Source organism: Maniola jurtina, chromosome 21, assembly GCF_905333055.1.
Source record: "Maniola jurtina chromosome 21, ilManJurt1.1, whole genome shotgun sequence".
NCBI lineage: Eukaryota > Metazoa > Arthropoda > Insecta > Lepidoptera > Nymphalidae > Maniola > Maniola jurtina.
The window spans coordinates 8,272,218-8,287,633 of NC_060049.1; the positions used below are offsets into that span (position 1 = coordinate 8,272,218).

The window sequence follows — 15,416 nt, forward strand, 5'->3', positions numbered from 1 at the left end:
CCTACGTTGTAAGGCAAGTTCGTTTCAACACATATTTTACGTACCTACTTGTACAAAATTCGTACCTACTTCAAGTCTACTCGTAAAATACACATAACTACATGTGTTATATATTTTATCAATAGTAGGTAAGAAGCGTGAATCCATACTAATATTATAAATGCAGAAGTGTGTGTCTGTCTGCTACGTTTTCACGCCCCATCCGTTTTATCAATGTGGATTTTGGACGAAAGGTAACTGATGTAGGTTTCTTTTTGTCACGGAAACCAACTAAGGATTCCTAAGGAAAAAAAAGAATTTAAAAATTCAGGCGGACGAATTAGTGGTGGGCATTGTTTTTGGAAGTTTTGTTAGATTAGATTAGGTACGTCTCCAAAAGTCAAAAAAAATATATTTTGAACGGGTTTTTAATCAAATCTGGGCAAATTAACATATTATTATGTACTCGTCCATATTTGCATCAATAATTAAATAAATTAATATTAAAATATCTTCAGAATCTTGTTAGACTTAATTTGTTTAATTTTAATATCAAATGCAGTAGGTACAAGTAAACAGGAAAGGCAGATGCTCTAAATATCAGTAGGGTACTACATCATGCCGTCACCACTCCGCGTAGGCGATGTACTGACCGCAGATTTCTCCAGTAATCATTTATGCTAATTACAACCTTATCTTTGTAAGCTGCTTTCGTGATTGAATTATAGCCATTTGTGCTATATTTTATAGAAGGTACGTGACAGGTTGAGGTGGCAATCGGGGTATGAGGCGCAGGCGGGGGGACGACCCGCACACCTGCACGTTACCCGTGCTCACCCACAGAGGGTTATCGCGGGAGCTGTGCGAGGCGGTTGCCATCTCAACCTGTCGTATACTATAGGTACCCGGTAAGCATGTGCGTTTAACTTTTAAGTAATTAAATATCACTCGAAAAACATTGTGAGGAAACCTGCATGCCTGAGAGTTCTCCATAATGTTCTCAAGGTGTGTCAAGTTTGATAATAATCCGCATTTGACCACAGCGTGGTGGACTTTGGCGTAATCTCTTCTTATTGTATAAAAGGAGACCCTGTCCTCAGTAGTGAATTGTTTGGTATGCTTACATACTTATTATTCATTTCAATTAAGAAGACTAAGTCGACCAAGACAGGTCGAAATGGCAACCGGGGTATGAGGCGGGGGGACACCCGGGCTATCCCGCACTGGATTATCGCGGGGGTTGTGCGGGTGTGCGGGGCGTTCCCGCCCCGATTGCCATCTCGCCCTGTCGCGTACTTAACCTACTTTTTCAACTTGTGTACCTACTTATCAAACTTATAGTGGGTACTTATATCACCTCCGATAAAATGTATTTATGCTAAAGTATAAGTAGTTTTCTAAATGATATGATTACAAGTGTAAATTAAAAATTTATAACACCCCCGACAAGTGAAGTTACAGTAACTAGAAAAGACCGAAAAGACCTGATAACTTTCAAACGGCTGAACCGATTTTCTTGGATTATTCCGCGCCTACGATCCAAAGTATCAGAGTTTTCCAAAACATCATTTTCAAATAAATAATTATGTATTTAGGCAACGTCCATCTTGACAGCTTGACATTTGTCAATTGACATAATATTATGAACCTAACGGTTATGTAACCTTCTTTTCTACAAGAAAACTAGAAAAGAGCTGATAACTCTTAAACGGCTGCACCGATTTTTTTGGATTATAGCTAAGAACACTCTCGATCAAGCCACCTTTCAAACAAAAAAAACTAAATTAAAATCGGTTCATTCGTTCAGGCGCTACGATGCCACAGACAGATACACAGATACACAGATACACAGACACACAGATACACAGATACACAGACACACAGATACACAGATACACACGTCAAACTTATAACACCCCTCTTTTTGGGTCGGGGGTTAAAAATATGCACCAATTGCGCAACTGTATTACCTAAACAAAAACAACTAAATATAGATATCCATCTGAGCGTTATTTATGTCCACGTATTTTGCCACTCTGTCAACCGGCCCTGTGGCGCAACGGATAACGCGTCTGACTACGGATCAGAAGATTCCAGGTTCGAATCCTGGCAGGGTCGCAAAAGTATTTTGATTTTTTTTCTATTTCTTTTTTGTTTTTTTTTTAATATTTTTTCTAATAAAATATGTTTGTTTCAGATAAACCTGCGGTTAATTTTGGTGTCCGGCAAAACGAAGGAGTTCGTGTTCAGTCCGGTAGACTCAGCCGGCGACATAGCAGTTCACGTTTACGATAACTGGCCAGAAGGTAAATATTCATACCTAAGTATTTATTACCCGACTACGGTGAAGCCCAAAAGTAGGGTTATGTTTTTTACCCGACTACGGCAAAGCCAAAGGAAGGGTTATGATTTTAGCAGTCTATGTATTTATGTATGTTTGTATCCAGATTCTGTGTGTTCCACCGTAGCGCCTAAACTACTAGGTCGATTTTGATGAATGAGGTGTCAATTGATTCGTTGTAAAGGTCCGGGTGACGCAGACTATATTTTATACAATAAAAATTGACCTAACGGATGTTACATCAAAAAAGTGGGGGAGTCTCCAAAAATTTTTTTTGTTATTGTATCGAGTTTGATGTCAAACGAAAGAGGAGAAAATTCTGAGTTCATGAATATAATATGTAAATGTATTACAACATTAAAATATACCAAGTGACAGAAAAATAATTTTACTATAATATTTCAGCGTTTATTAACACGATCGCAGTCGGGTTTCAGTTTTCAACTTTATTTTGTTATTGACCTGTATGTAATGGGACAAGTTGCGAATGGAAAATCAGATAAGAAATTGCTGTAACAATAACCCGAATATACCCAAAAGGATATTGTGGAAACCATAATTACCAGGTCCCGTTAGTTGTTGGTTAATCTGGAATCTCCGCTAATTAAATTTACTAGTCCAAGGGATGTTGCTGAATCCTAAATTGGCTTACGCTCTGGCTTAGACAATATTGTTGTTGAGGATTCCGTTGTTGCCACTAAATTAGACTTGACCATTAGTTGGCTAGTTCCGGCTGAAATAGAAACAAAGGGATTCGTGCCTAACTTAGCAGCTGGACTAGTCCGGCAACAAGTCTGACAGCATCTCTACTAATTATAACACAGATTAGCAATCATAGAGTTGGGCAACTAGTAAAAAACCGGTCAAGTGCGAGTCGGACTCGTACAGGAAGGGTTCCGTACCATCGTGCAAAAATAACAATTGTGAGATTTTTTGTGATGCAATCACAAAATCACGGTTTTCGGATTTTTGTCTTTACTTGTGTTATAAAACCTACTTACCTGCCTCATGATTCTAGGTCAACGGGAACTACCCTATAGGTTTCGTGAGTGACAGACAACAAAGTAATCCTGTAAGGTTTGCTTTTGAGGTCATCATCATCGCGTGCCTTCTTCGAAACGAAGTTTGGCGATCATCATCCGAAAAGCTTCTCTATTAAAAGCCGCCTTTTTCAACTTCGGGTAACTAAGCCCTGTCCACCCCCTTATATCGTCCAACCATTTGCGTCTTTGGCGACCTTGAGCTCTTTTGCCAGCAATTCTCCCTTCCAAAACTAATCGCTAAAAGCTTTTGAGGTACGGAACCCTAAAAATGGATGGTATGGCGTGGCGAGTGAAACATGTCGCATACCTTCGACGGTGTGGTCCCGCGTCCTATACGTATATCTTACGCACATACATACTCGTAGTATTTATAGGAGAAATATTCACGCCTCACCTATGCTACTTGGACTCTTCTTCTGTTCTAACCTTTAGCAGCGTTATGAAATGTAAACGATTACCACTGCCTTGTTAGTTCCGGACCGCAAAATTCATGGTCTACTGAAACACTCTGGGGCTCTTAGATGAAAGTTTTTCAAACTTACTTCAGGGTCCTTGAATTGTAATACGACTTACTTTTAACAGTAAATTTTCATTTTATTTTCTATTCATTCCACTGATTTTTGCAAACTTCGATCAAGGTCACGCTCTTTTATTAGATACTTTAAAGATAATACGTTCTGAATTATGTCTACAAACCGACTGTATGGTTGCTAATCAGTGGTCATAGTAACGAGAATTTCAAATTTGAGTTCAGCAGCAATATCGCTGGTTGTGGATTGTGGAGCTTGATTGAGATTGTTCAATTAGACAGTCAATCCCGGAGCTAATCGAAAATGTTGCCAACTTTCGGGTATTGCTAGTTTAAAACAACGATTATTGTACGGTAAGGGATTTCGCATTGATACTGATTTTTAACCCCCGACCCAAAAAGAGGATGTTATAAGTTTGACGTGTGTATCTGTGTATCTGTCTGTGGCATCGTAGCTTCTAAACGAATGAACCGATTTTAATTTAGTTTTTTTGTTTGAAAGGTGACTTGATCGAGAGTGTTCTTAGCTATAATCCAAGAAAATCGGTTCAACCGTTTGAAAGTTATCAGCTCTTTTCTAGTTACTGTAACCTTCACTTGCCGGGGGTGTTATAAATTTTTAATTTACACTTGTAGGTACTTAGTTAGGTAATTACTGTGAGACCTCATAGTAATGATTGTGAATACAGGTGTAATAATCTGTCTAAAGTTCTCTGTAAGATTTGTATAGGAATCTAGCGCTTAAAACCGAGATTCAAAGCTAAAACAGAACCATTCATCCAGATTCTAGACAGGCTAAACCCAAAAATACCCTCAACTTTCGCAGACAAAAAACAGCATTGGAATTTGGCAGCGAACAGATTGCTGATACGCGTTTTTGTAAAGTTTCTTATGGGCTATTATCGTTACGGCTTTGGCGATAGACAACGTGCTCGCCGGAGCATGGCGTGCCCGTGACACAGTCATTGAAACTACGCCCTTAGGTGCCTATCTGCGCACAATGGCGCTTTTTGCAATGGGACCACTGATGTACGGAACCACAAAGATCTGTTTACGCGTTCGAAAATCGTGAAGGGAAAAACCGGTCAAGTGCGAGTGGGACTCGCACACGAAGAGTTCCGTCCCATCGTACAATAAATAGCACTTTTTAATTTTTCTCTCATTTATTTATTATCTTATTATTACCACATTTTAAAAATGATTAAAAATAAGACAACAGAAACAACAAACAATAAAATAACAGAAACAACAAAATAATTAAACAACAGAAACAAAAGAGAAATAATATTATTAATTTTCATTAATGACATATAAATATTAACGCACATGCACATTCATGGGCATCTAAATGTCCGGCCGCAAGATGGGATTGAAATAATTGTTATTAAAATATTATGTGTGAATCTTGGGTGTTCTCATAGCAACGGAGTGCCAGCGGTAATGGGGTATCCAATGGTGCGATTTAATATTCCGCTTAAAAGAATGAATCTCTTCGCGCTAATGGCGCTCGCCATAATTTATACCCGCGCCTGTTATTAAAGGAGCCATATTTCTCTTGCCAAGTCATTTCTCACTCGCGTTGAAACTCGCACGCTTATTAGGACCAATGTAAAAACTTCGCTTATTTGTATACAAATATTTTGTATTCCGCGTACAGTCATAAGGACTTTATTAGAAAGAAAGAAAGAAAACTTTTTTTATTAGGTCACTGTAACACTACATTGCATCTTAAAACTAATCGAGTTATACTACATAATATTATACTTATGAGCTAAAATGTACTAAAATGAATGTGTCACATGTGACCAAACATAGGTCTCCCACTCAGCATAATGCTGCAGCAAGCTGCAGCGCTGGTTTTCAGTGGGAGCCTAAAAAAGTGAGGTCACGGACCATGAGATACTTAAATACAAATAATTTAGTTTCGACAATATGTAAAATAAAGCAAGGATTAAACAAAACACTTAAAACAAAACAAAAAGACTAGCAATATGAAAATTATTAAATAATTATTAAAAAATTAAAACACGAGAAGAGGCAGGTATACAGGTATTATCCGGGCAAGTAAGAAAAATAATGAAAGTAATCTAATAACAATTTATAATTAATGTGCGGCTTATGTGCTGTAACGATGCTATGCCGATCCAAATAGTAAAGCAAATATTTAATATAATAATTAATTTTAAGTTGTAATTTTTTGTTGCAAAAGAAGATATGTTTTTAGTTTAGTTTTAAAAATTCCAAGGGACATAGGCAATTTTAATGGTGGTGGTAAATCGTTCCAGCACTTAGTGGCCGCAAATTTAAAACTTCCCTTAAATGCTGCTGTTTTATGCTTTGGTGTAGACAGTAGGAGATAGGAATTACGTGTAATACGTGCTGACTTATCACCAAACCACATTAGTTTTTTACGCAGGTATTCTGGAATTCCGTGCTTAAGTACCCCAAACAGTAGAGTAGCAAGGTGTAACTTCCTACGTGCTTCCATCTTCAGGAGATTTGCCTCGTTAATGTAGGAAGTGACATGCGTGCGTGGTGGGATATTAAAGCAAAACCTAGCACAGGCGTTTTGGACGCGTTGAATAACCTTTTTAGTCCTACTTAATAGACGAGGCCCATATACTGTGTCAGCATAATTTAGTCTTGACAGAACGAGTGATTCGCATAACCGTATTCTTAGCTTTAAACTAATATAGGGCCTCATTTTATAAAGCAGCTTAAGGCGATATAAGCTATTGCGGACGGCGTTAAGGATGTGAGTCTCAAAGTGCAGTGCGGTGTCAAAGACCACTCCCAAATTTCGTGCTTCCTCTATCTTTTCAATGATATTATTATTGATTTTTATTGTGGGATTAAGCACGTTTAATTTAGCAACAACACTTTTGGAGCCCAACATCATACATTGTGATTTACTAGGATTTAGTACCAAGCAGTTCCTTTTTGACCATAAATGTATTTGCTCTAGATCAGAGTTAATTTTTGATTCAGCTGCCGCTGTGTCCAGGGGATCAAAAGAGATGTACAGTTGTGTATCATCAGCATAAAGATGGTATAGGCAATGTTTAATGCAACTTTTAATGTCAGCAGTATAAATTGCAAACAGCAGTGGTCCAAGAATAGATCCTTGAGGAACTCCTCTGATCACAGGAGATGGGTCTGAGGTTGAGATTGTGCTGTCGTTGTTCGTGACTTCAACAAACTGCGCTCTATCACTTAGGTAGCTATCAAACCATTTCACCGTTAAGATGTCAAACCCATAGTACGACAGCTTGGACAGAAGAAGAGTTGTATTTAGGGAATCAAAAGCTCTTGAGAAGTCTAAAAGAACAAGCAAAGTACCCTTACCCTGATCCTGTGCCGTCAAGATATCATCTACCACGGTTGCAAGAGCGGTAGTTGTGCTATGTCCTTTTCTAAAACCTGACTGAAAAGTTGGTAGTATCTTATTTTCTTCCACGTAATTTGTTACCTGATGAGCCACAACCTTTTCTAAAATTTTTGAGATGCAAGGCAGAATACTGATGGGTCTCAAGTCTTTAAAATTGAGGGGATTATTACATTTTGGCAATGGTTTTATTTTAGCAACTTTCCACGCATCAGGAAATGTAGACGTAGATATAGATTTATTAACTATCGCGGTGATAACTGGTAATGTTTGAGGCAAAGTCAGTAATAGCATTTGAAGAGATATGTCGTCTACACCCTGTGCATTTGACTTTAGATTCTGTATAATCTTGGCAATGATAATTTCATCCACTGGATGCAGCGTAAACTGGCCATCTCCATACCGGTGATATTCATAATAAGACAGATCCGACAAAGCTACTGCTTTATCGCCTGGTACGTCAAGAAAATGTTTGTTAATTATGTTGGGGTCATTTAACATCGCTGGCAATTCTTTCGATTTTTTCTTGTCCGTTATCAAAGATGATTTTTTTAGATTTCGCCACAATATAGTTGGAGAATTGATGTAGGCATTGATGTATGTTTCATAAAACGCTTTTTTTTCAGATTCCAAAGCATGTTTAACCAGAATTTTCATGTCTTTGTAATATTTTTTATGCGATTCAATCCCAGTGGTCTTAGCCCGATGATGACTTTGATTTCTGAGTTTTATCATAAATTTTACAACATCAGTAATCCATGGATGTTGCTCTTTCAACATCACTTTTTTTAAAGGCGCATGCAAATTAAATAAATCTAAAATTATTCTATTAAATTCTAATACTATATCATTTACATTATTAGTGCTATTTACAAAATTCCACGAGATGTTATTTAAATCTCTGTTAAAATTTTCAATATTTATATTTTTTAAGGGTCTAATACTAATCCAGCGCGGTGGGAGGTTGTCTTTTTTTAAATTAAGAGTGGATGAAACTATCGCATGGTTTCCAAGTTCTGGTATGTGAGTAACTTTAACGTCATGTATACGTGAGTCAGTACAGATCACATCAATAAGTGTGCTGCTTTGATCTGTGAAGTGTGTTGGCTCAGTAACTAGCTGTGTAAGATTTGTGTAGTGTAGGAATTCATGAAACAGTTTTGTCTTACTGTCTTCTATTTTTAGTAAATTAATATTGAAGTCGCCTAATAGAATCACACAATCAGCGTAACCAAACGAGGTAACTGATTGCGTGATTGCGTCAAAGAATTCATTAACGTCAAGCCACGGTGGCCTATAGGCAGTTCCAATAATTATACGACGTTTATTGACGGTTGTTCCTAGCCACATCTGTTCAACGTTGTCTGAAAGTGGATGCTGATAAGTTCGCACACTCACACCTTGTCTGATATAAAAGCCCACTCCCCCGCCTCTACCTCCGCGCACACTTTCAGGTCGTGGTATATGCCGTAATCTATAATTAGGTACAACAGGTGCCCGGTCGTCCTGCCGTTGCCGAAGCCATGTTTCATTTATTGCTAAAATATCTAAATCTAGACTATCCAGAGCCGCTACAAACTCGTCATGTCGTGTTCCTAACGATCCAGCATTAAAAAGTCCAACCTTAAAGTATTTTTTATTGTTTTTGCCTGTGCCGGTATAGAGTTATCTCTTCATTAAACTTCAATAAAATATAATCTTTTACCCTCAACATTATATAGGCTGCATCTGCTGGAACACCACAAAATCTAACAGAAGAATGATTATTATAACGGCTCGGTACGAAAATTGTTACACGGCAACATAATTCTATATTCGGTATTTTTCTAAAACATGGAACTAATGAGCAACATGGCATGGCATATAATAAGTATATCAAAATTAGACACTCTCTAGAAAACAACCGTATCGGAGTTAACAAACTAAATTGCAAGTATAATATATTTTTAAATGCTCCATATTGTAGAGTACTATATAGAGCAGATGAGCAACATGGCATGGCATATACTAAGTAAATCAAGATTAAGCACATTATCAAGATTATTACATAATGCTCGGTTCACATTATTCCGATAGGCAAAGCGATTTCATTCCTAATGAGTTGTTGCATGAAAAAGTTGCTTGGAAGTAACCGACTGAGCTTTCAGATGTCCACAAGGTAGAGTAGTGTTTAAATTGTTACATTGGTAATAGATATTGTAATTCTGTATGATTTAACAAGAGTATCTGCAGAGTTTCTAGTCGTCTCAAAGTCAAAGTCAAATTCATATCGTTTCATATCATCGTGTCTTCTCGGAAGAATTTGCAATCTTCTTTCCAAACCGTTGGTAATGCTCACAAACGTAGCTCAGATACACTAGTTGTCCTACATGAAATAAATTGAATTCCAATTCCAGATCTGGATTGGATGGACGGACGGTGTGGTTCTATATCTACTATTCGTGTCATTATAGACATAAAGACATTGAACTGCATACAATAGGTACAGTAGTGATGGCGGGACCGAGTGTGAGATGAAGGGAGCGGTCCGTCCTCAGGGCCTTCTAGGCTCGAGGTCAGCCTCGAGACTAGAAGGTCTCCAAACATTGAGAAGTCATTTAATGAAATCCCAAATACGTTATAGTCCGTACCTACACAGTTGAGACCCCCATAAAAAGTTATTGTGAAATAGTTATGGATATGTACCACCATGGGATCGTCCCGGAGAATTAAAGGAAACTATTCGAAAAGGCATGGCACGACAAATATGGCCTGTAGGTGTATGTTTGAAAACTCCATAAAAAGTTAAAGAGTGTACCTACCTGTTAGTTATGAATAGGTACTCGTAAGCTCGTTTCTGGAGAGTCAAAGAAAATTTGTAGATGTAAAATCAACCTGCATAAGTAATATAGAGAGTTATCTCCTTGTCCTTGCCTACATGTTGACACTTATACATAAGTTCGTAGTGCGCATTCCATAAGTTGCAAGTTAAACACTTGACTTTCAGAGGCGAGACAATAGGGGTCATGAGGGCTCTGTTACTATCCCGTTAACAATTCATATAAATGAACTTTTCCGTATTAAAATAATTTCAACGAACTATTAATAGAGTTAAAGTGAACCTGCATATTAAAGAAGACTTGCCTCCTTGTCCTTGCCTACGTGTTGGACCTCGTGTATCGCAGTTCTGAGTGCGCATTCCATAAGTTGCAAGTTAAACACTTGAGTTTCAGAGGCGAGACAATGGGGCTCCTTGGAGCTGCGTCGCCGGCGGCTGTAGGTCGCAACTCGCAACACTAGTGACACACTTTGCGACGCTTTTGTCACGAGGGCTCTGAAAGCAACACTGTTGCGCGCTAATTATCCCGTTAACAATTAATATGAACGAACTTTTCAGACAATAATTCTTTCCGACACGTAACTCAAAATTTAAAAAACCCCCGACACAAAAACCTTTATAAGAAAACTAGAAAAGAGCTGATAACTTTCAAACGGCTAAACCGATTTTCTTCGATTATAGCTAAGAACACTCTTGATCAAGCCACCTTTCAAACAAAAAAAAACTAAATTAAAATCGGTTCATTGGTTTAGGAGCTACGATGCCACAGACAGACACACGTCAAACTTATAACACCCCTCTTTTTGGGTCGGGGGTTAAAATTGCTGAAAATATGTACTAAAAAATATATGCATTGATTTTGTCTAATTAGGTCCTGATCAGGTAGACTCGGAAACTTTTTTAGATAATCTTATTGACAAAATGTATTGGTACAAAATTTCTGTTTCAATAAACTGAAATACATCATCATCATCATCGTCATCCTGACCGATAGATGACCAATGCTGGACATAGGCTCTTGTAGGGACTTCCACACGCCACGGCCTTGCGCCGCCTAAATCCAGCGGCATCTTGCGACTTGTTTAATGTCATCTGTCTGATATCTTCCACACACACTACCAAAATTCAAAAAACAAATAATAGGATTGTTAAGTTCATAAATTGATTCATATTACATATTACCTACTTATTACCTGTAGTCACTATTCACCTTTTTTCTTTTAGTATTTTTATTTTATTTTAAGACATTTTTATACATTGTAAACTTTTTTATTGTTTAATAATTATTATTTTTAATTTCTTTTGGCACAAGTTGTGACACCTAATTAATGAGTTATGTATCTAATAATGTGTGTGTGTGTATATATATAGATTTAAGAATGTATCGATATCATAATTTTCCTAGTAAATAAATAAATATCGTTCGTTATTCTAGCACTTTGGGACCTCAACATCTATCGGTTTTTCGAACTGTGTCCTGCCCATTGCCATTTCATACGTTCGTATTATATTCAGCTACCCTCTATTGAGCTATTAATATGTCCGTTACGGTTACATATTACAGTTAAAAGTATGAAACTCAATAATGAGACATCATCAGTTTACGGCATTCATGAGTAAAATAGGTCATAGAGGTCAAAAGAGAATAAGATGATACACTTGGGAAGTAGAGCAATATAGTAGACAGAAGTAAGTACTCGTAATCTTGATAAAATACCATAAACAGGTTTGTAGTCCAAAAGGCCGGAATTTGACTCATTAAATTTTCAAGAGAAATTATTATCTTTCGGTAGCGCCCGGTAAACTCACTGAATACTTTGCAAGATAATAAATTTTCAAATGGCCAAAAATGTTGGAGTGTGTGAATGTATATCCACCTCATCTTATCTCACAATGGTGGACGAGTTAAAAGCTACCGGGGACCGGATATGATCCTTTCTTTCTAAAACGAGGGAATTAGGAGCGCACTTCTTAGAAATTTATTTGAATGTATTAACCAAACAAATTAGTGTAGATAGGTATCTGTATTTCAAAGTTCACGGGCTCAAATATTTTTAACCCCCGACCCAAAAAATTGTTGTTTATAGCTCACCGCATTATTATTCCAAGCAAACTCCTACCATTTTTGTGATTAACGGAAAGGGGTCATGACCGGCAGCAAAGAATGATACGACTATTAAGAGAAGAAAAGTGTCTGCTAGCCCTTAACCCTACATTATCCATATCAGATTTTTTTGCTAAAAACTTGCTAAGAACTAATTAATTTCATTATTATGGTTCCGTACCTCAAAAGGGAAAACGGAAGCCTTATACTATCACTTTGTTCTGTCTGTCCGTCTTTTCGTCATAGCCGGGTACGGAACCCTCGGTGCGCGAGTCTGACTTGCGCTTGGCCGGTTTTATTATTGACACCAGGACATAAAACAACTTGCAGAAAGAGTTGCTTGTACCTACAAAAAAAATCTTAGCCAAGTGTTTGCGTTACTCGGATGATCCAACATAACGTCACTGTCTGCAAAAACAAGCCGCCAAAGTGGCACTTGAGTGCATCCTGCGAGCTGGTAAGAGGTATCCGTACCTCTTCAGGGTACTTGGGTACTGGCATATCCCTGAATCGAATGCGGGTGGGCGGATACTCGTTGGGATCTACTTGGAATTCATATTGCACTAGGGAGTGAGAGAAAAACTACTTCCGGACCTTTTCTTTATTCTTTATTCTTTATTTATTTGCATTCATGTTTTACATCATAATAGAAAATAATTATAATATTACAACATGAAGCCCCGTCAGGGCGCTGCAAAGTGATTACATATAAATAAAATGTCACGTATATAAAAATTAAAAAATTAAAATTAAAAAAAATTAAAAAATTAAAATTAAAATTAAAAAAAAAAAATGTTATGGCAATTCCTAACTAATTATGTCCTATTAATTATATTATTAGTCAATCTTTAAAAATGTATCAATATTTTTTTTTTTTTTTTTATAACTATATCGTGTTATTGAGGTCTATTCGTTCAAAAATTCTTTCACGCTGTAGAAACATTTTTGTACTAGCCATTTCTTTAGCCTTCTTCTAAATATTCTTAAAACTCATCCCACGATTCTGCAGCGAATATTGGATAAAAAGCTTGTAAGGAATGAAAAAATACTTTGACAACGTTATTATTTTATACAATCGAAGATTATGTAAATCATAAAACGCTGGATTGGACCTGCAGCTCGCTCCAGCAATGCGCGGGACTTCAATTGCTTTTATACATGGCATAATATTGTATGTCGAATCTTTGAAAAGAGCAACCGCCTAGTTTCTTGCTGGTTCTTCTCGGTAGGAAAGGCATTCCGAACCAGTGGTAGATGCTTTTGACAATTCGAAAGAACTTGTAAAAGTCTAATTGAATAAAAACTATATAACAATAACATCAAGATGGTCCTGATGTAATGCATGGATGTAACAAGAACTTGGTACTTGTTAAGTTTGATACAATACTAACTAGAGCGGCGGACATTTGCTGCAAAGTTAGTAGTATCGTAGTATCGTAGTATTTACATAGCTGTTATGGTCGTAATAGAAAGTGAGGAAATTCCAACGTCAATAAATAACTTGAAATCACCGTATAAGACAAACAGACTACGTCTTGGGGCACATTGCAAAAGTTTGTTTCATTTTTGTATTAAAAGCCATTCATATTGTCGTAAAGAGATCTCAATTTGCTTGTATTCGTAGAAGTGTTCTTGATACCTACAGTTAAATTTCTTGTAGAGAAAAATCCTAAAAAGAATCAAAACTTAATTGTATATTGTAAGGAAAATTTTGCTGAGGATAAGTTCCATATTAAATGGTCTTACTCCAAAGTTTGCTACTTATTAAAGTTTTACAGAGGCGTTTGTAAATGTAGCCGGAAAGTTAGCCATTACAGATCATTTCAAGCGGAATGGAGATATCCAGACAAAGGAGGAATACTAAAGTGCTCTTGCCGAAAAAGAAAAGAACTGGAAGTACTTAATACTACAAGTAAAGATAATAATAGCAGTTGTTAGGATTATAATATGAGCTTAGAATTAAACCAAAGAAGAATGATTAACAAACCGATAAACAATAGGCGGACATAATTTGATATCAAACAAGTTGCATGGAGCCCCTGGTCAGACTGCGGAGTGTGAAAGTCCCTACAATTGATTTATATCTAGCAATGGATATAAGATACCTGATATTAGTTGAGAGGATAGACGACGATCCTGTTTAACTCGAACAATCGGTTATTTTTAGAACTCTTCTACTTCTGTGTTTCATACCAATTACAATCCGGGTATCTTTAAAACAAGAGTGAATAGGCACCTTCTAGGTAAACGCGTCCCATCTTAGACCACATCATCACTTTCCATCTAGTGTGATTGTGGTCAAGCGCTTACCTATAGTGAATAATAAAAAAAAAAACATAGTTTCCCTAAACGAATAGCAGAAAAGTCTTCGTAACATTTGCATCGTGTGGAGTTAAAACTGTGATTCATTTAACGATGATAGGTTCGGAGCGAAAAAGCGGTAAAATTTTACATAAAATAATAATAACAAATGACTCGTACGAAATTGCGAACAGCTGTGGGAAAACACGGGGAAACAATTAAAACAGACTGCTGGCTGATGCCACACAGTGTCATGGTCGTTTGTCATTGTAAATGCGAATTTATGCAATCGATGTAGGTACGTACAGATAGGTTCCTCCCGCAAATACGTTGAAAATGCGGATTTGAGAGCAAAATCTATATATCAAATTTACAGAATCTAACTTACATTTAAATTTATTCCAGAAAATATCTAGTTTATTCTTTGAACATTGTAGACTGTATAAAATCACTAAAATAAGTGTAAATTAAAAATTTATAACACCCCCGACAAGTGAAGGTTACAGTAACTAGAAAAGAGCTGATAACTTTCAAACGGCTGAACCGATTTTCTTGGATTATAGCTAGAACACTAGTAACTTTTTTAACTAACTTTTCTAGTTACTGTAACTTGCACTTGTCGGGGGTGTTATAAATTTTTAATTTACACTTTTTTACTGTGAGATAAGTTGTAATACAACATACAATCGCCCGGTAACGATCTTCCTTAAGGGACCGACTTGAAAGAAAGAAAGAAAACAGATCAATTTTATTCTAATCAGAAAACCTTTTCACTCCTGCTTCTAATACGGAGGCGACGATCCAATCTTTTGTTTGCACTGGATTGCTTTGATTTCTAATATCGTTTGAACCTGATTGTGACATCGCTTCGGATCCTCGAGCTATGCTAATTTCGTCTTTGTCTGTTCAAGCAAAC

General features: G+C 36.9%; 1 protein-coding gene and 1 non-coding gene across 2 annotated transcripts in view; both read left to right on the top strand.

Moving 5' to 3' along the window:
• The window catches only part of LOC123876427 (ubiquitin-like protein 3), a 191,144-nt gene that overhangs the window by 165,649 nt on the left and 10,079 nt on the right, over positions 1-15,416 (top strand). The window contains exon 2 of the mRNA XM_045922686.1: positions 2,177-2,285. Within this exon, the coding sequence (XP_045778642.1) occupies positions 2,177-2,285 (109 nt within the window). The remainder of the gene's footprint in view (positions 1-2,176; positions 2,286-15,416) is intronic.
• On the top strand, positions 2,025-2,097 carry Trnar-acg. The gene has a single exon. It is a non-coding gene; the product is annotated as a tRNA-Arg (tRNA).